Genomic DNA, 21,504 nt, shown 5'->3' on the forward strand with positions numbered 1-21,504 from the left:
GTGAGAGAGGGTTAGAGTTATCACTGTTCCACTGTATATAACCCAAAGCCCACCTGTTATGCTCTAACCTGAAATCTGAATACACCCGTGGAAATGTGTCAAGCATGTGAATTTCATGCAACCTATGGAGAGGTGGGGAAGAAAAGATAAAAAATGAGGTACCTTGTGATTCTACCATCCTACTCCTCCCTTTTGTCATTTGAAACTTTACCTGAAGGTTGAAGGAACTGCTTCCAGAGCTATTGCTATCACTCACGTTTATTCCCTAACCCCCAAAACTAGGAGGAAGCCATTTTGTTTTAGGATGAAAAAATAAGTTTTATTTACAAATATGTATATATCCTGATAATTAACAATACCCTAGGGGAGATAGAGGACAAGGAACATACTGTATCTTCTAAGATCAAAACTGTCTATTTGGGTTTAATCCAAAGTAGCCCATCCAGTTGGACAAAAGGTGGGAGAGACTGTGGTGGAGTCAAGCATTGACATCTGGATAAACAACTGGAAAGGCTTTGGCCCCCAGTTAAATGTTCACAGTGACTAGGGAACAACTTGTTTTAGGACTGATTTAGATTCTTCATGGGGACTTTCAGACTTTGGTGCTTATGACTGTGTTGACTTTTCTAAATTGTCTGTTATAAGGGGAGTATTTTTTACCGTTCTTTGAACCAGTTGTACAGTGAATTCAGAGGGCCTAGGAGCCGATTCCTTTTCTGATTGGTATCATTATCTCCTTCCCGTTTGACAGTCTTAAATAGTCGCTTTCTTTTTTTGACTTTTATGCTAGATAATCTGAAAAAGTGAGAACTCAGAGGGCTCATAATGGAAGTAGAGCTGGGCCCAAGATGAACATATTCTTCAATGCTTTTCAGAAGAGTGTTGACCAAAATCTGGTTAGATTCCACAGGATCATTCGTCATACATTCAAGAGCTGAAACCAGAAAGGAAGTCAACTCAGACTCTCAGTCTTCAAGAACTGTTTACCCAAATGCCACTATTTTCCGCCCCACATGTCAGATTATAATATAACTTAATTTAGAATACTTTTTGTCGCTGTAAAAGTAACATTGTATTAATGTAGAAAAATGTTTAAATACAAATTGTTTTTTTAAAAGGAAAGAAGAAAAAGCACTCACTCCCAGAAAAAAAACTATGTTAATATTTTCACACCTAGCCTTGCAGTATTTCTTAAATACTGTGTCTAACATATTTACAAAAATATTATTTATAAAAATAGGATTAACGTTTTTCTTCCCATAAAATATTCCTCCATATAACATAATATTCAATCACATGATTCTATCATAATTTCCTTGATGAACCCCTTATTAGTGAATATGAGGTTGTTTGCAATTTTTCACTGTTATGAACAAGAATCATTAATCCACTTAACTACTTACTGAGACTTACTGTCATCAAGCACTGTGCTATGTGCTGGGGACACAGTGGTGAATAAGAACAACCGAGTCCCCACAGTCAAGAACTTAACATTCTAGTGGAGGAAAGACTAAATAAACAAGTAGATGCAAATTAAGTACAAAGAAGGAAATTTAACAGAGAGAACAAATAGCTGAGAAGGACCCCTTTAGACAGGCCAGTCAGGGAATGCCTCTCTGAGAAGGTGGCATTTGAGCTAAGATCCAAAGAATGAGACCCAGCCTCCAAGGCAGCCCCCCCCCCCGGGGGGAGGCAGGGGTCTAGTCACAGTGCAGAAAGTAGCCTGTGTGGCTGTCCCTTCTAGTGAGGGAGAAATGATGTAGGCTAAGAGTGGAGAGAAGTCAGAAGCCAGATTTTTCAGGGCCTTGTGGCGCAGGGTAAAGGAGCAGACTTGGACCCAAAGAGCAGTGGAAGCTACTGAAGGGGTTTAAGCAACGGGGTGACTTGATCCAGTGTACACATTTCAAGGAGAACCTGGCTGCGGCATGGAAAGTAGTGTAGAGTGAGGAAGAGGGTGTTGCGGTTTGTCAAAGTAGTCCAGTTAGGGTTAGGGGTGCATAGCTTAGATTTGGGTGGGAACAGAGAGGGTGGAGACAGGAAATTGCTTAGTGCAAAGGATAAAAAGGACAGGAAGAGTGTTGGCTCAACAAAACTAGAAGAACCTCAAGCCCATCAAAGTCTACAGCTTCATGTTGATCTCATTTATATTTAGAACAGAAAAAAAGAGCTGGGCTTACATTGTGCAGAAAAACATACAATCCTTTAAAGAACTACTTTTTTTTTTTTTCAAGTATGTCTTTATTGATTTCAGAGAGAGGAAAGGAGAGGGAGAGAGAGAGATAGAAATGTCAATGCTGAGAGAGTCATTGATCGAGCCCGCAACCCAGGCATGTGCCCTGACTGGGAATCGAACCCCGATCGCCTGGATCCTAGGTCAACGCTCAACCGCTGAGCCACGCCCGGCCAGGCTTTTTTTTTTTTTTTTTTTTTTTTAAGAACTACTTCTTCACCACGAGGTTTATCAGGCACTAGATATGGGTGGAAGTGTAATTAGAATTACTTTCCTTGGGAAAACTTTCTTCCTATCTAGGCATTTAGGCAGTCTTTCTTGGAGGCTGGGTGGAAAGAGAAAGGCAAGGTGAATTCTCTGATAGACTGAGGAGTCTAGGATTTCCTTTCTGGATATACTTTGCCTGAAATTGCCCTATGGTGGCTGGAATGGGTGTCTACTACACAGTTAGAGACCTCAACTATAAAATCTAAGAGAAGGCATCAGACATACAGAATGTCAGAGTTAGAACTGAAGCCAGGGTTCAGGCCCTCAAGGGGCACACGCTGCTACTACCTCATCGTTAATGTGCTAGAAGTAGCATGGCTATTCTCTGGGAGGCAACAAATAAGCTGATTTTTCTCCTGACCACAGCTCTAAGTATAGTCCCTCCCTGCTCTCCAAGCACCATCCCCTGCCCTGGCCCAGAAGCCTGAGTCAATTCAGCACAAATGTTTTGTGGGACATCTATGAGCCCAGCAAAGTGCAGTGCTTCCCATGCTTTGTGTTCAATCCTTAAAACAATGTTTAAAATCAGCACTATTATCCTCATGATGCAGATGAAGAAACTGAGGCACAGAGGCAAAGTCACTGGCCCAAGTTCACATGGCTCATTACCAAGAGATCTAGTATTTGAAACTGGTCTGGCTAATGCTGGAGCTCATGTTTTCCACTGCACCATTGACTGTGATGAAGAAAGGATCCTTAAAAGTCATTTACCATTTTACTCTTTAGATAAAAAGTTGTGAATGAACTGTAAAGGAAACAAGGACTCGTCCATCTCCAGTTGTCTGCTAGGCATTTCCTCTGGTATAGGATTCCACCATTACCTCAAAAACAGCATCCCCAAAATATTACCTCAAAGCGGGCACCAGGAAACTCTAACTGGGCTCAAACCAGAAGCGCCCCCCCCCCCCCCAGTACAGGCATCTACAACGTAGAACAGCAAACCTGTGGCATTCGTGTCAGGACTTTCAGATATACATATAACACTCTTAAATACAAAAGGGTTGAGGCAAAGGAACAGGAGCTATAAAAGCAAACATTCTCTTCTGTCTCTACATCAAAGGAAGGGAACTGCGGTATGGAAAATAGTGAAGATTAAATAATTCGAAAATCATTTCCATCTGGTACTGGAATGAATTGCACCATCCAGCACTGATCACAAGCACTCTAAATCTTTCCCAGCCCCCATTAGCAGAATTAAGAACTGTTTAATGGTGCCCGTCTACACTCAAGACCCTAAATCTTTACCCTAGCTAAAGCCCGGCATGAATCTGGCCCCACTGCTGTTGGCTGATCTCATCGCCTCCGGCCCTTCCTTTTGCTCAATCCATGCCAGTCCCATGGACTTTGTTCTTCCTTTAACATGCCAAGTGCTTCTCCCTCAGATAAGCATATGGTTCACTCCCTCATTTCCTTAAACTCCCCACATGGAGGGGCACCCGGCCCCCTCTGGTCCTTCTTACCCCCTTGCCTTATGGAGGCATTGCTCTTCACAGTGCTTATCTAATGTCTATGGACTTGTGGAGGAATTATTCCTCCCTCCCCACCACGAGAATGTAAGCTGCATGAGGGTAAGATGATCGGTTTTGTTCACTGCAGTATCCCAGTGCTTGGAAGAGTACATAGTATACAGTGCATTTCAATAATTAACAAACTCATTTAATTAGTAGAGAGCAATGGCAGGGAGTCAGCAGGAGTACATCCGATGTAATACACAAGTGTGGCTCTTCAGGGATTGAAGGAAACTAAGGGTTTTGAAAGGTGAGGTAAAATTTCTCTTCTAATAGACATTGGGAATTCTTCACACTCTCAGCTCCCATTCCCTACCTCTTTTTTAAGGCTTTGGTAAGACTAAAGAGTAATGGAGCACTGGCCAGTGTGGCTCAGTAGGCTTAGCATCTTTCCATGCACCAAAAGTTTGCCAGTTTGATTCCTGGTCAGGGCACATGTGTGGGTTGTGGGCTTGGTCCCCAGCAGGGAGCATGCAGGAGGCAGCCGATCGATGTGTCACTCTCACATGGATGTATCTCTCTCCCTCCCCCTTCCTCTTTCTGTAAAAAAATTAATTTAAAAATCTGGTGGGGGTAGGTGGGGAGAGATTAACCAAAGAATTTATATGCATATATGCATAACCCATGGACACAGACAATAGACTTGTGAAGGCCTGGGGTGGGAGTGGGTGCGGGGTAGAAGGGGTTAATGGGGGAAAAGGGGGACATCTGTAATACTTTCAACAATAAAGGTAAATTTTTAAAAAAATCTTTAAGAAAAAGAATAATGGAGCATGGGTTAGTAGAAAGATCCCTGAATTGGAAATTCTACTTCTGGTCCTTCCAGTAATTCTCTTCTGTGACCGTGAACAAAGGATTTGGCCTCTGAAATTAGGACTGTATGTTAGGTCACGCGAACACGTATCTGAAGTGCCTTAACTTCAGAGGCAGAAAAGAATACATTGATGGCCTCAGCGTCTGGGAGAGTTATGTCAGGTCCTATATGTTCTACAAATTCTTGGAACCTCTTTTATCTTAAAAACTCATGCATCATTTGCATTCTACTGGATAACGTGCTCATTATAATTTCTTAAATGTTTTACTTTTAAAAAGAGTATCATTTAGAAATATGTACTAAAATATTTATAGAAATCATGCGAAGACCAGAAATTTCTAGCAGGTAAATAGAAAAAGCAAGGTGCCGTGGGTTGCTACTTGTTGAAATTGGGGTGTGGGTCCCTGGGGGTTTATTACACTATTCTCTATACTTTTAAAGAACACTAAAAATAAAAATCTTGTGACAGACAGAGGAAAAGGGCAGATTACCTACAAAGGAAGAAAAACTAGAACAGCAGGCTTCTAATGAGCAACAAAGAAAGCAGGAAAATAATAGTATGATTTCTTCAAAGTGCTGAGAGAAAATAATTGTTGGTCTAGAATTATGTCACTAGTAAAGCTATCTTGCAAGAATGAGGGTAAGAAGAAATTCTTACAAACAAAACAAAAACCTAGAGGGAATATTACTAAGATACCAGCACTAGCCCTGGCCGGGTGGCTGGGCTGGTTGGAGCGTGGTCCCTACACTGAGGCTGCTGCAGTTTCCCTCCCTTGTTGGGGCATGTACAGTAGGCAACAGGTCAATATTTCTCTTTCACACCAGTGTCTCTCTCAAATCAATAAACATATTCTCGGGTGAGAATTAAAAAAAGATATCAGCACTAAAGAAACTTCTAACAGGTGTACTTCTAAAAGGATAGAGAAGAATGACCTCTGAGGGATGGTCAGACATACAAAAAGGAATGATGGGCATGTAACACTCTGTAAATTTAACAGTTTGTATAAAATAACAATAAGAATCATAGCATCTAAGTTATGGGTTAAAAAAAGGAACTAAAATATTGGCTAACAAAAGCCTTTAAATTGGGAGCGGTGGTGATGATTGAAAGTTATGTCAACATACGAGGAAAGGTTAAAATGTTGTACTTTAACCTCTGTTCAACGTGCATGATAAAAGTCTACTTTTTGGTGTCTGGTCTGGAGTAACACACCTGTATATAGGAGCCATATATAAGAATGTTCATGGTAGCGCTGTTTGAATAGCAAAAAATTGGAAACAACTTAAATATTAATCTACCGAGTGGTATAGGAATGCAGATCTGTATGTACCAACATACTGTGTGTGGGGGAAGCAAGTTGCAGAAACAGTTTATATGTGTAATACATATATAATAGCTTATATATCACACATATTATATATAACATATCACATCTAAAATATATCTATTCTATGTGTACACAAAAGAATACAGACTATATAGCAACAGGCAGAGGGAGAGGGGGAAAGAGCAAGACTTGGGTGTTAATAGAGCTTTCTACCTTTATCAATAATGTTTCTTTTTTTTTTCAAAGAGACTATATTCATGTATTTGTTCTGTAAATATAAATTAATTTTAAAATATTTTAAGGCAGTAAAAGTGACCACAAAACTGCAAGTTCTTTGACACACCACTGCAGTGTCAGCCCAGGGCACAGGACAAAGGCGCAGCGACTGGAAGGTTTTGTTAGTAGTGCTTTTATCTAACTGGTATGATGATAAATAATGTTGCATTCCTCTTACTTCTCTTCACTGAAACTTTTATATATAACATTTATATTGGTAAGGATAAACTTTATTTAAAATAATGTGACATGTTGTTAAGGAATTTCCCCTTCCTCCTGTCTATCCTGCCCCACCCCGTGTCACCCGGAACCCAGGGATGAGGCCCCGACTCACCATTCTGCAACAGCTGCACGTCATCCTGGTGTATGTAATGCAGGTTTATCTTCTCCGCTATTAATCCTAAAGACAGGACAGACGTAAAGTTCCCAGAATCCCTGGACCTTTTAGCAAGGAATATATGTAAGATGCCTTGCTGCCTACATGTCAGTGTCCTAGTGAGAACAACCCTCAGAGCAGCTGTGACCCAGGAAAATATTGCCAGCAGGTGACAAGTGGAGCATGAGCCAAGGATGTTAAAATTCATGGGGTCCCTACACCAATAGAAAGATGGACAGAGGACAAAAGGCAATTAATTTGTGAAAATAAAATACACATTACCAATAAACATAGGATAAAATATTTAAACTCACTGCAGACAAAAAAAAAAAAATTAACCAAAACAACAAGCTTCTCTTTTTCACCTATCAAATTGGTAATGATTTTAAAAACATATTACCCAGGTTGACAAATGTCTGGAGAAATGAATACTCACTTACATACTGGTGACAAAAGAAAATGATTCTAACTTTTTATTGGCAATGAGCACCAAAATCTTTAAAATTTTGCATACCCCTTGGGTCCAGCAATTCTACTTTTAAGAAATTATCTTAACAAAATAATCATGATAACATGAAGAAGTTTAACCACTATGTCCCTGCCTATAAAAACAAAAGATGACACAGTCTCAATATTCAAAAATAAGGACTGGTGTCTTAAATCCATCTATACAACAGAATTAATATTACGTACTCATTAAAAGTAATGTTGATGAGTATGTAATGCATGTATTTGTGATACAGCTGTGTACCAAAGTTTATTTTTTAAAAGTGTTATAGCCTGGCTGGAGTGGCTCAGTTGGTTGAGCATTGTCCCATGCACCAAAAGGTCCCAGGTCGATTCCCAGTCAGGGCACATGCCCGGGTTGCAGGCTTGACCCCCAGTAAGGGGCAGGAGGCAGCCGATCAATGAGACCCTCTCTCATCGATGTTTCTATCTCTCTCTCTCCCTCTCCCTTCCTCTCTCTGAAATCAATAAAGACATTTTTTAAAAAGTGTTATATATGTGTGCATGTGTGCGCACGTGTGTGCGTATAGCATATTTAAAAAAAAATTCTAGTATGTTAGTAGGATTCCTGTTAAATTCAAATGATGGAAGTTCTGGCATTAATTATTGTATTCTTTCAGCCAATCTGAATATTTTATTCTTTCTAATATTAACACATACTGTTATCGCCATTTAAAACAAAAATATTTTGGAAAATCCATGGGGTTTCAGTTGAAGCAATATTTTTCTCCCTTCCAAATGCATACAGTTCTCTTCCTCACAAAGCAGCATGCAGATAATGTGGGTAGATACGCACAGAGCCAGGACAAAGGCTCCTCTTCCCCAGGCCTTTCTAACACAAAATTTGAGGTCTGGTCACAGGACAATGTCTCTAATCAAGTCAGATCTAGGAAAGGATATGACCAGCATCATCATACCATGGTTCTGGTTTAGCCCATTAGCAAAAAGTCAAGGAAGGCTTTCCTGCTAGAGTGCAGGGAGGAATTGACAGGAGGGAAGGCATCACCTTACCTATGAAATGGACTGCAGCTGTCCGTAGGAAGGACTGACTGCTCTTCAGGAAGCCAAAGCTCTGGAACAGTAACTCCCCCACTACGTGTCTTTTGCATGTGCTCACCTGTGAAGTCAAAGAGGAATGGATCTGACTAGGAGAGGGGGACTGTTGGGAACTCTACTATAAAGACCTTTTTTCAGTCATGGCCCTCTTACCCTGACCACAAGCAACATCATTTTTGGTCTACAGTCAGCTTAAACTATTTGAACTTGTACACTCAGACACCCCCACCCCCAGCAAAAGTGCATTATCAGTAGGAAGTTCATAAAGAGAATTTTGTACCTTGGTACCAACATGGTAAGGGAGAAAACAACTGATGTGGAGCCAGGAGACCAGGTTTGAATACTGGCCCTGACACTGGCCTCAGTTTTTTCATCTGTAGTGTTGAAATAAAACCTGCCCAGCCTACCTTAATAACTATGGAATAACGGATGTAAAAGTGTAATCTGTAAAATGCCCCATCTATGTAAGGCGTTCAAATTCAAAACATTAGAATTACTCATGTTAGTTCCTAACCTACTTGTGTAGCCCTTAAATGTTTACTTTTCTACAAGAATTGCTGCTCTCTGGCCTTTTCTTGACTTCACAAGAAGCCACAGACCCTTAACACCATGACTGTTGATCTAAAGCCCCGAGGACTCCTTCCTGTATCTCTTCTTACCACCTTTAGCCAGAAGGCCTCTATCCCATTGCCATCTATTACCATGTGGGTTCTCAGAGTTTGCTGATAAGAATGAGAATCAGGAAAGTGAAGAATGCATCTTCTGCTAGCCCGCTCCTCTTTACCCACCTAGCTTGCCATCAAGTCCCTAGCATGAATATTGCGACCTGTCTTCCTCAGAGACTCTCACTCACCAGGTACTTGCATGTTTCTTCCAACACCTGGATGTGATCACTGAGGGTAGTATGCCGAAACGTCTGTGTGAATGATGACCAGCCAATCACATTAGTCCACTCAGTCAGGGCCCCTCCACAGGCCTATGGGATGGAGACAAGGAAATTCTCAAAACCTTGCTCCTATAACTCTGCAGAGCCAGGCCAGAGGCCAAGTGGAAGACCATGAAGCTAGCTCCCAAGGGGTTTGATAGGGGGTTAGTAGCTGGGTTCAGGTGAAACATGAGGCCTTGTTCATGTCAAAGGACATAAATAACTTCAGGGAGCAGAACTGTATCTGGGTAAGGCTGATGGCACCCAAGAAAAGTAAAAGTGCTCAGATCCAGCCCAGAGGATGATACCAAAGAGGTGTATAGTGAATGCAGACCCAAGATTGGGCTCATGAAAGAGAACTAAAGGGAAGGGCTATGCTCTAGCAGAAAGGGGCTGAATCAGGCTGAGACGGGCAGGACAGAGGTCACCAGTACCTTGACCACCTCGGTGTTATTGTCCTGAAAGCTAAGCAGCAGAGGGACTAAAAAAGTGTAGATCTCTTTTCGGAGGGTGGATCCAGGCTTGAATTTGTTGACTCGATATAGCATGTGGCCCAGGGAAGAGGTGGCTGAGATCCTCACCTGGACCCTTTCCTGCCGTGAAGAGCAAAATGGAGATGAGAAAGCTATGGTTTCCCTCTGGCCCTGCCTGGCCTGGCTTCCATACTCCCACATTTCATTTTTCATGTCCAAAGGACACTGAGAGCATTGTGATTACCTACTGTAAAGGAAACATGATTTGTGTAGCTGAGTAATTCTCTTTAGCCCCCTTGAGCTAATAAGTCAGTTTGTATGGAACAGTGCTAGGGAAACCAAGATTATAAAATAATTCTGTCATGGACCATATCTACAACCTTTAAGTTCATTCTCTTCTGAGGATTTAGCTCAAGAATGCCAAATTAAAAACAAACAAACATGTAGTTATCTTAGTTATGCTGTAAATAAAATTGTTTAAATCTATATTAGTTTGTGTTACCAATGATCACAAATAGCAGAATTTTGTACACTTTCAAGAGTATATTATATATTAATTGTACAAATATTTATTGAGCACCTATCATGAGCTAGGCACAGTACTAAATAGCAGACATGATGGGACAAGACATCCCTGAATCTGTATGATGTGAAAAACAGATATTTTAACAAGTTGAATATACACATTATTTTTTGCACAAAGCACATACTGGCTAAACAGAGAGATGATTCAATGTTAGTATTTTAATTTTAAAAAACAAGATCTACTACAGTGATGGAGTAGGTGGAAGTTATACTCATCTCCTCCTAAGGCCAACCCAGAATTACAACTAAACTATAGGACAATCAACCTGAATAACCAACTGAAGACCAGCTGAACAGAAGTCTTATAACTAAGGATTTACAGAAGAAGCCACATCGAGACTGGTAGGAAGGGCTGACACACAAAAAGGACTGGTTCTACACCCACGTGTGGCAGTTGAGAATCTGGAGAGATATTTCACCTGCAAAGGTCCACTCTTAGGAGTGAGGGGTCTCAACCCCACACGGGCTACCCAACCTGGAGCACCAGAGCCAGGAAGAGAAACCCACCTACCATCTGGCTGTGAAAATCAGCAGAGATTCCATCTACCAGGGAAAGAAGGGAGTCTGCCAGAAACCCAGGAGTCCTCTTAAAAAGTCAGTGCACAAAATCTCATTTGCATCCACTCACCCTGGGCTCCCCTGGAGGAAAGGTGGCTCAGAGCAGCCTGGAGTCATACAGGGAGAGACTGAGCTGTATGGCTTCAGGGAAAGAGCTAAAGGGACAGCCACCAAGGTCCTCATGCTGAGTACCTCTCCCACCACTTCCCCAGATGCCATATTTCCTGGGTTGAGCATTCCCCTCTACAGGGCATCAGCCTGAGAGAATGCACTAGTCCTACCTTCCCAAATACCTGTATCCCTGCTCTGCCAAGCTAGCACCCTGAAAAAGAGTCTGCTGCTTGCAGCCAGCCTGGGTTGGCAGTGTAGATTTTTTGGAGGGATCTTTAAAAGGTATAGACAGACTCAGGAGGTGTCAGAGACTGAGTTCTATGGCTCTGGGGTGAGGGCCTTTTCCCCCCTCACATGCGTGACTGGTGCCACCATTCCTGCACAAAGCTCTCCCTCCATATGGCCAAATCTTGGTCTATTTTAGCCCAATAAACTTTGCTGGCCTCACCGTGATAACTCCCTCACACCCCACCCCACCACAAAGGTCTGCAGGCCCCAAGCAGGTGGCAGCTGACCTTGGTGTGCCATGAAACATTTGCCGAGTAGCATCAGACCCAGCACTGGCTCCAAGCCTGAATATGTATCAACCTGGTGAATACCACATGCCCCTACCTGGTGACTCACTGAGAACCTACCTCATGCAACTTTCATACCACCAGAGACTGTTTTAGTGATTGGGCTTAACAGGTAGCCAGTAGGCAAAGGCAGATCTTGGGATGACTTGGGACTTCTGCTGACCTGCCCATGGGCTTGGTATTGGTAGACACTGGCCTTGGTATATACCTTGGCTCCTCCCACATGTACCCATGTCCAGCAGAGGCAGCCACAAAATGTGGATTGCTTGTAGCTCGTAACAGGTAGTCCAGGGCCAGTCACAGGCAGCATCTTATATTCACCTGCACCAGAGTCTCTCCCAAGAGGCCCCAGAAGCAATAAAACTAGTGGCAGCCTTTAGACCACAACAGAGCACAACCTAATTAGTTCCACAAGTGGCACATCCAAAGGGAGATCTTGGCAGACACCAGACCCTGCTGCAGCTAATTCCACTTCATGGGGTTAGCCCCTGCCCAGCAGCTCATACACTGAGGTCAGAGTCAATTGTTACAGTCAGCCAGCCTGAGGGTTGATCCCATCCATGGATGGGCCAACAGCAATCAAGGCTCAACTACAGCACTGGCTGGTATGGCTCAGTTGGTTGGGCATCATCCCATGCACTGAAAGGTTGTCAGTTCAATTCCTAGTCAGGGCACATGCCTAGATTGGGGGCTTAATCTCCCGTAGGGGAGCATGAAGGAGGCAGCTGATCATTGCTCTCACATTAATGTTTCTCCCTCTCCTCTCCCTTCCTCTCTCTCTAAAAATCAATAAAAATTCTTTTAAAAAGAGATTCAACTACAATAGGAGGGCTCTCTTAACACACACAAAGGACATTCCTGGAACACCCTGCTTGAGTGATCAGGGAGACTGCGCTGAGCCCCACAGAATACCTACTAAATGAAGCCACTATACCAAAATTTGGAGACACAGGAGATCTATCTAATACACAGAAACAAGTACAGAGAAGTAGCCAAAATTAGAAGGCAAAGAAACATGCCCCAAAGAAAATAACAGGAGAAGTTCCCAGAAAAATAACTAAATTAAATGGAGGCAAGCAATCTATAAGACACAGAGTTCAAAACAATGGTTATAAGGATGCTCAATAAACTTAGGTGAAGAATGGAGGAACTCAGTGAAACCTTAAATAGATAGTAAGCATAAAATAGGACACAGAAACTGTAAAAAAGAACCAGTCAAAAATGAAGAATACACCAGAACGAACCAACACCAGACTAAATGAAGCAAAGGACTGAATTAGCAATTTGGAAGATAAGGTAGCACAAAACACCCAATCAGAGCAGCCAAAAGAAAAGAGAATTTTTTAAAAATGAAAATAATAGGGTCTCTGGGACATCAAGGATATTAATATCTGCATTATAGGGGGTACCAGAAGGAGAAGAGAAAGAGCAAGGAATTGAGAACCTATTTAAAGAAATAATGACAGAAAACTTTCCTAACCTTGTGAAGGAAAAAGACACACATGTCCAAGTAGTGCAAAGAGTCCCATACAAGATGAACCCAGAGGTCCATGCCAAGACACATCAGAATTAAAATGCCAAATGTTAAAGATAAAGAGAGAATCTTAAAAGCAACAACAGAAAACATTAGTTACAAGGGAGCTCCCATAAGACTGTCAGATGATTTCTCAACAGAAATATTTCAGGACAGAAGGGCTTCGCCTGAAACATTCCAAGTGATGAAAATCAAGGACCTACAACTAAAACTACTTTACACAGGACCTGAATTGACTCTTCTCCAAAGAGGACATATAGATGACCAGGAGACATGAAAAATGTTCAAAGTCACTAATCATCAGAGAGATAAAAATTAAAACCACAATGAGGTATCACTTCACACCTGTCAGAATGGCTACTATCAATAAGTCAACAAATGACAAGTGCTGGTGAGGATGTGGAGAAAGGGGAACCCTGGTACACTGCTGTGAGAATGCAGACTTGTGCAACCACTATGGAAAACATTACGGAGGTACCTCAAAAAATTAAAAATGGAACTGCAATTTGATCCAGTGATCCCATTTCTAGGAACATAACCTAAGAATCCCAAAACACCAATCAGAAAAAATGTATGTGCCCCTATGTTCATAACAGCACTATTTACAACAGCTAAGATCTGGAAACAGCCCAAGTGCCCATCAGTAAATGAGTGGATAAAAAAGGCTGTGGGATATTTACACCATGGAATACTATGCAGCTGTAAAAAAGAATGATCTCTTATCCTTTGGGACAGCATGGATGGACCTAGAGAGTGTTATGCTAAGTGAAATAAGCCAGTCAGAGAAAGACAAGTACCACATGATCTCACTCATATATGAAATCTAAGGAACAGAATAGACTGATGAACAAGATAGGACCACACATGGAAGCATGGAACAGACCTACAGATCTCAGAGGGAAGGTGAGAAGGAGGGCTGGAGAGATTAACCAAAGAACTTATAAGCATATATGAACAGCCCATGGACACAGACAATGGACAGGTGGGGGCCTGGGGTTAGGTGGGAGATGAGTGGAGAGGGGTAAGGGGGAGGAAATGGGGGAACATCTGTAATACTCTCAACAATAAAAAAAGACTACTTTACCCAGCAAGGATGTAATTTAAAATTGAAGGAAAAATAAAGAGCTTCCTACACAAGAAAGAGCTAAAGGAGTTCATTACCACCAAACCATTATTATAAGAAATGTTAAAGGGACTTTTTTAAGAAGAAAAAAGAAAGACAAGAGGAGCAGGGTTGTAAAGAATAAAAAGGCAATAAATACATACCTATCAATAATCACTTTAAGTGTAAATGGATTAAATGTTCCAATCAAAAGACACGGTAGCTGAATGGATAAGAAAAGAAGACTAATAAATATGCTATCTACAAGAGACCCACCTCAGAAGAAAAGACACACAGGCTGAAAGTAAAGGAATAGAAAAGATATTTCATGCAAGTGGAAAAAAAAAAAAAGCTGGGGTAGCAATACTTATACCAGACAAAATAGACTTTAAAACAAAGGCTATAATAAGAGACAAAGAAGGACATTACATAACAATAAAGGGGCCAATTCAACAAGAGGATATAACTCTTGTAAACATTTATGCACCCAACATAGAAGCACCTAAATATATAAAGCAAATCTTGATGGACATAAGAGAGAGATTGACAGCAACACTGTCATAGTATAAAATTTTAACACCCCATTGACATTAATGGATAGATCTTCCAGACAGAAAATCAGCAAGGAAACAGCGGCTTTAAGTGACACTAAACCAGATGGATTTAATTGACATTTTCAGAGCATTTTACCCCAAAGCAGCAGAATATACATTCTTTTCAAGTGCACATGAAACATTTCCCAGGATAGACCACATGTTAGGACACAAATTAAGTCTTAATAAACTTAAGAAGATTGAAATTACATCAAGCACCTGCTCCAACCACAATGGTATGAAACTAGAAATCAATTACAAGAAAAAAACCTGAAAAACACACAGAGGCTAAATAACATGTTACTAAACAATGAATGGGTTAACAGTGAGATCAAGGAACAAATCAAAAGAGACCTTGAGACAAATGAAAATGAAAACATAACAACCCAAAATCTATGTGACATAGCGAAAGCTCCTAAGAGGGAAATTCATAGTATTACATGTTTACCTCAAGAAACAAGAAAAATCTCAAATAAACAATCTAACCTTACACCTAAAGGAACTAGGAAAAAACCAACAAACAAAGTCCAAAGTGAGTAGAAAGAAGGAAATAATAAAGATTAGAGCAGATATAAACAAAATTTTAAAAAATACAAAAGATCAATGCAACAAAGAGCAGATTCTTTGAAAGGATAAACAAGATTGATAATCGTTTAACCAGACTCATAAAAAAAGGGAGGACCCAAATAAATAAAATAATAAATGAAAGAGGAAAAGTTATAACAGACACCACAAAAATACAAAGGATTATAAGAAAGAATTATGAATAACTATATGCCAACAAATTGGACAATCTGGAAGAAATGGATAAATTCCTAGACACAGAAAATCTTGCAAAACTAAACCAAGAAGAAACATAAAATCTGAACAAACCAGTTACAAACAATAAAAGCAAAGCAGTAATCAAAAAACTCCCAATAAGTAAATGTACTGGACTGGATGGCTTCACAGGTAAATTTTACCAAATATTCAAAGAACTAACACCTATCCTTCTCAAACTATTTCAAAAAACTGAAGAGGAGGGAAGACTCCAAAGCTTATTTTATGAGGCCAGCAATATCCTGAATCCAAAACCAGATAAAGACACTATAAAGAGGGGAAATTATATAGACCAATACCTTGTTGAACATCAATGCTAAAATCCTCAACAAAATATTAGCAAACTGGTTCCAGAAATACATTAAAAAGATCATAGACCATGATCAAGTGGGATTTATTCCTGGGATTCAAGGTTGGTACAATATCCACAAATTGATTAATGTGATACACCACATACACAAAATGAAGCATAAAAGTCATGATCATATCAATAGCTGCAAAAAAAAGCATTTGATAGAACCCAGTAACCATTTATGATTATTTTTAAAAACTCTCAGTGAAGTGGAAATAGAGGGAACATACTTCAACATAATAAAGGCCATATATGACAAACATGCAGCTAACATCAAACTCAACAGGGAAAAACTAAAAGATCAGGAACAAGACAGAGATGTCCACTTCCACCACTGTTAGGCAACAAAGTACTGGAAGTTCTAGCCACAGCAATTAGATAAAAAGAAGAAATAAAAGGCATCCAAATGGGAAAGGAAGAAATAAAACTGTCATTATTTGTAGATGACATGATACTCTATATTGAGAACTCTAGATTCCACCAAAAAAATTACTAAAATTGATAAGTGAATTCAGTAAAGTATAAGGATACAAAATAAATATTCTGAAATCGGCTGCATTTTTTTTCTTTTTTCTTTTCAGTTGCATTTTTATACACCAATAACAAACTATCAGAAAAGGACCCTAAGAGAACCATCCCATTTACAATTGCATCAAAAAAATAAAATGAAATACCTAGGAATAAATTTAACCAAGCAGGTAAGAGACCCGTACTCAGAAAACTATGCAAGACATTAAAGAAATACATGGAAGAATATTCAAATAAATGGAAGCATGTACTGTGCTCATGGATAGGAAAAATTAACATAGTTAAAATGTACATACTACCCAAAGCAATCTATAGGTTTAATACAATTCTTATCAAAATACCAATGGCATATTTCACAGAACTAGAACAAAGAACCCCAAAACTTATATGGAACCACAAAAGACCCCAAATAGCCATAGCAATCTTGAGAAAGAACAACAAAGTTGGAGGTATCATGCTATCTGATATCAAACTGTACTACAAGGCCATAGTAATCAAAACAGCATGGTGCCAGCATTTTTAAAAGGCATACAAATCAATGGAACAGAATGGAGAGCCCAGAAATAAATCCTTACCTATATGGTCAAAGGGGGCAAGAACATAGAATGGGGTAAAGATAGTCTAGTCAATAAATGGTGTTGGGAAAATTGGACAGACACATGCAAAAAAGTGAAACTAACCCACTATCTTACAAAATACACAAGAATAAACTGAAAGTAGATTAAAGACTCATGTAAGACTTGAAACCATAAAACTTCTAGAAGAAAACATAGTAAAATCTCTGACACTTCTCTTAGCAATATTTTTTTTTCTGATATATCTCCTTGGGCAAGGGAAACAAGAAAAAATAAACAAATGGGACTACATCAAACTAAAAAGGTTTTGCACAGCAAAGGACACCATCAACAAAGTAGAAAGACAACCTACTAAATAGGAGAACATATTCGTCAGTGGTACATCTGATAAGGGGTTAATATACAAAATTTATAAAGAACTTATACAACTCAACACAAGGGGAAAAAAACACACACACAATTTGATTTAAACACTTCTCCAAAGAAGACATACAGATGGCCAATAGACATATGAAAACATCACTAATCATCAGGGAAATGCAAATTAAAACCACAATGAAATATCACATCACACTGTCAGAATGACTATCATCAATAAATGATGATGATGAAACAAACAAGTATTGGGGAGGATGTGGAAAAAAGGGAACTCTCATGCACTGTTGGTAGGAGTGTAGATTGGTGTAGCCAGTATAGAAAACGGCATAGAGGGTCCTTAAAAAATGAAAAATGGAGCTGTCTTATGACCCAGCAATTCTACTTCTGGGTATTTATCCAAAGAAACTCAAAACACTAATTTGAAAGAATATATGCACCCTTATGTTCATTGCAGCATTATTGACAATAGCTAAGATATGGTAGCAATCTAACTGCCCATCAATAGACAAGTGGATAAAAAGGCTGTGGTACATATATACAATAGAATATTACTTGACCATAAAAAAGAATAAAATCTTACTATTTGCAACTATTATGGATAGACCTAGAGAGTATTATGCAAGTGAAATAAGTCCGAGAAAAACAGAAATCATATGGTTTTACTTTTATGTAGAATCTAAAAAAATAAACAAAGAAAATTGAAACAGACTCATTGACACAGAGAACAGACTGACGGTTGTCAGATGGAAGGGGTTGGGGACTGGGTAAAAAACAGGGAGTGATTAAAAAGTACAAACTGGCAGTTACAAAATAGTTATAGGGATGTAAAGTACAGCATAGAAAATAGTCAATAATTTTGTAATAACTATGGAAACTAATACAAAGTAAAATTAAATGTAAACTGTAACTAAAAAAATGTAGCTTTTAAAAAGTCAAAATTGTTCTCTGTATCTATGAGTTTGTTTCTGTTTTATTTTGTTTTTTAGATTCCACATGTAGGTGAAATTATATGGTATTTGTTTTTCTTTGCCTGACTTGTTTCACTATGCACAGTGCTCTGTAAGTCTATCATTGATGTTGAAAATGGTAAGATTTTTTTTACAGTTTAGTCATATTTCATTGTATATGCACACCACTTCATTATCCATTCATCTATTAATGGACACACTAGGGTTGCTTCCATATCTTGGCTATTGGTAATGCTGCGATTAACATATGAATGTATATGTCTTTTTGATTTAGTATTTTGAGGTTTTTCAGATAAATAGCCAGAAGTAGAATTGCTGGGTACTTCTGTGTCTCTTGTGATAGGCTTTGTTTTAAATCTATTTTGTCTGGTATAAGTATTGCTACTCCAGCTTTTTGTTTCCATTTTCACAAAATATCTTTTTCCATCCCTTAACTTTCAGTCTGTGTGTGTCTTTTGATCTAAAGTGAGTCTCTTGTAGACAGCATATGTAAGCATCTTGTTTTCTTATCCATTCAACCACCCTATGTCTTTTGATTGCAGCATTTAATTCATTTGCATTTAAAGTAATTGTTAATAGGTATGTAGTTATTGCCATTTTATTATTCATATTTTTTATCTTTTCTTCTTCTTAAAGAAGACCCTTAAACACTTATTGTAATACTGGCTTGGTGGTGATGAACTCCTTTAGCTTTTTCTTGTCTGGGCAGCTCTTTATCTGTCCTTCAATTTTAAATAATAGCTTTGCTGGGTGGAGTAATCTTGCCTGTAGGTCTTCACTTCCCATCACTTTGAATATTTCAGGCCAATCCCTTCTGGCCTGAAAATTTTCTGTTGAGAAATCAGCTGACAGTCTTATAGGAGCTTCTTTGTAGGTAACTATTTTTGTCTTGCTGCTTTTAAGATTCCCTTTTTGGCCCTGGCTGGGTAGCTCAGTTGGTTAGAGTATTGTTCTGTTATACCAAGGTTTTGAGTTTGATCTCTGGTCAGGGCACATAGAAGAATCAACCAATAAATGCATAAATAAGTGGAACAACAAATCAGTGCTTCTCTCTCTTTCTCTCTCCCTTCCCTCTAAAATCAATAAATTTTTTAAAAAGATTATCTTTAACCTTTTGCATTTTAATTATGATGGGTCTTGGTGTGCACCTCTTTGGGTTCATTTTATTTGGGGCTCTCTGCATTTTCTGGACTTGTATGTCTGTTTTTTTCCTGACTTATAGACCTTTTCTATTATTTATTTTAATAGGTTTTCAGTTACTTGCTCTCTTTCTTCTGGTACCCCAATAATACAAATGTTGGTATACTTGATGTTATCACAGAGGCCTCTTAAACAATCCTCGAAATTTTTTGATTCTTTTTTCTTTCTTTTTAAAAATTTTTTAAAAATTTATCTTTGTTGTTGAAAGTATTACAAATGTTCCCTTTTCCCCCCATTGAACCCCTCCCCCTCCCCCCTCCACCTCTCCCTGCAGGCCTTCACCCCACTATTATCTCTATCCATGGGCTATGCATATAAGTTCTTAGGTTAATCTCTCCCCACTTACCCCTCGCCTTCCCTCTGAGATTCATCAGTCTGTTCCATGCTTCTATGTCTCTGGACCTATTTTGTTCATCAGTATATTTTGTTCATTAAATTGTGTATATGAGTAAGATCATGTGACTCTTGTCTTTCTCTGACTGGCTTATTTCACTTAGCATAATACTCTCCAGGTCCCACCATCCTGTCTCATAGGGTAGAGGATGCTTCTTTTTTACAGCTGCATAGTATTCCACGGTGTAAATGTCCGAGATGATATGAATTCAATTTTCTTGAACTTGTAAAGACAATGTTTTATGTCCTAACATGTGGTCTATCTTTGAGAATGTCCCATGTGCACTTGAGGAGAATGAATATTCTGAAGCTTTGGAGTGGAATGTTCTGTAAATGTCAAATCCATCTGATCTAGTGTGTCATTTAGAGTCATTGTTTCCTTGTTGATTTTTTGTCTGAAAAATCTATCAAGTAAAGTCAGTGGGGTATTAAAGTCCCCTGCTATGACTGTATTACTGTCAATGTCTCCTTTAAAGGCCTCCAGAAGTTTTGTGTGTTTTTTCCAGCCTGTGTGAGTCTTTTGTTCTGAGGTGGGTTTCTTGTAGACAGTATCTATTTGGATCTTGTTTTCTTATCCATTCAGATACCCTATGTCCTTTGGAGTGTTTAATCCATTTATATTTAGAGATATTCAGGGAACTTATCTTTTGTCTTTTTTTTTGTCTTTTTTTAAAAAATATATCTTTATTGATTACAGAGAGAGGAAGGAAGAGGAAGAGAGACAGACAAAAACGTCAATGATGAGAGAGTCATCACTGATTGACTGGCTCCTGCATGTCCCCGACTGGGGACTGAGCCCACAACCCAGACCTGTGCCCTGACCAGGAACTGAACAGCGATCTCCTGGATCCTAGGTTGATGCTCAACCACTGAGCCACGCCCAGCCAGGCACCATTTTATTTCTTTATGCCCATGTTTCTTATTCTATTTCAACTTCTTAGTGTAGCAGTCCCTTTAACATTTCTGCAATACTAGTTTGGTGGTGATAAACGCCTTTAGCTTTTTTTGTCGTCTGGGAAGCTCTTTATTTCACCATCTATTTTGAATGATAGCCTTGCTGAATAGAGTATCCTTGGTTTCAGATCCTTGTTTTGCATTACCTTGAATACTTCATGCAATTTTCTGGCCTGTAGAGTTTCTGGTGAGACAGCCGATGGCTTTATTGGAGCTCCTTTGTAGGTAACAGATTGCTTTTCTCTTGCTGTCTTTAAGATTCTCTTTTTGTCTTGAATTTTTGGCACTTTAATTATGTGTCTGGGAGTGGGCCTCTTTGGGTTCTTCTTGCTTGGGACTCTCTGTGCTTCCTGCAACTTTTTCCTTGACCATGTTAGGGAAGTTTTCTGCCATTATTTCTTCAAACAGGTTCTCCAACCCTTGCTTACTTTCTAGATCTTCTGGCACTCCTATGATATGAATATTGTTACATTTCATTTTGTCCCACAGCTCCCTTAAACTCTCCTCCTGTTTTTTTGT

The 21,504-nt window shown here is 39.4% G+C and overlaps 1 protein-coding gene across 1 annotated transcript in view; it reads right to left on the minus strand.

Moving 5' to 3' along the window:
• Positions 1 to 301: 301 nt before the first annotated feature.
• Positions 302 to 21,504, minus strand: part of LOC308552499 (maestro heat-like repeat-containing protein family member 1) — a gene marked incomplete at its 5' end in the record, with an annotated part of 81,961 nt that continues 60,758 nt past the window's right edge. Inside the window, 5 exons of the mRNA XM_081127756.1 lie at positions 302 to 934; positions 6,758 to 6,823; positions 8,318 to 8,423; positions 9,216 to 9,338; positions 9,722 to 9,880. Coding sequence (XP_080983882.1) covers positions 657 to 934; positions 6,758 to 6,823; positions 8,318 to 8,423; positions 9,216 to 9,338; positions 9,722 to 9,880 — 732 coding nt within the window. The 3' untranslated portion in view covers positions 302 to 656. The remainder of the gene's footprint in view (positions 935 to 6,757; positions 6,824 to 8,317; positions 8,424 to 9,215; positions 9,339 to 9,721; positions 9,881 to 21,504) is intronic.

The sequence above is a fragment of the Miniopterus schreibersii genome (genome assembly GCF_964146895.1).
Source record: "Miniopterus schreibersii genome assembly, chromosome: 2".
NCBI lineage: Eukaryota > Metazoa > Chordata > Mammalia > Chiroptera > Miniopteridae > Miniopterus > Miniopterus schreibersii.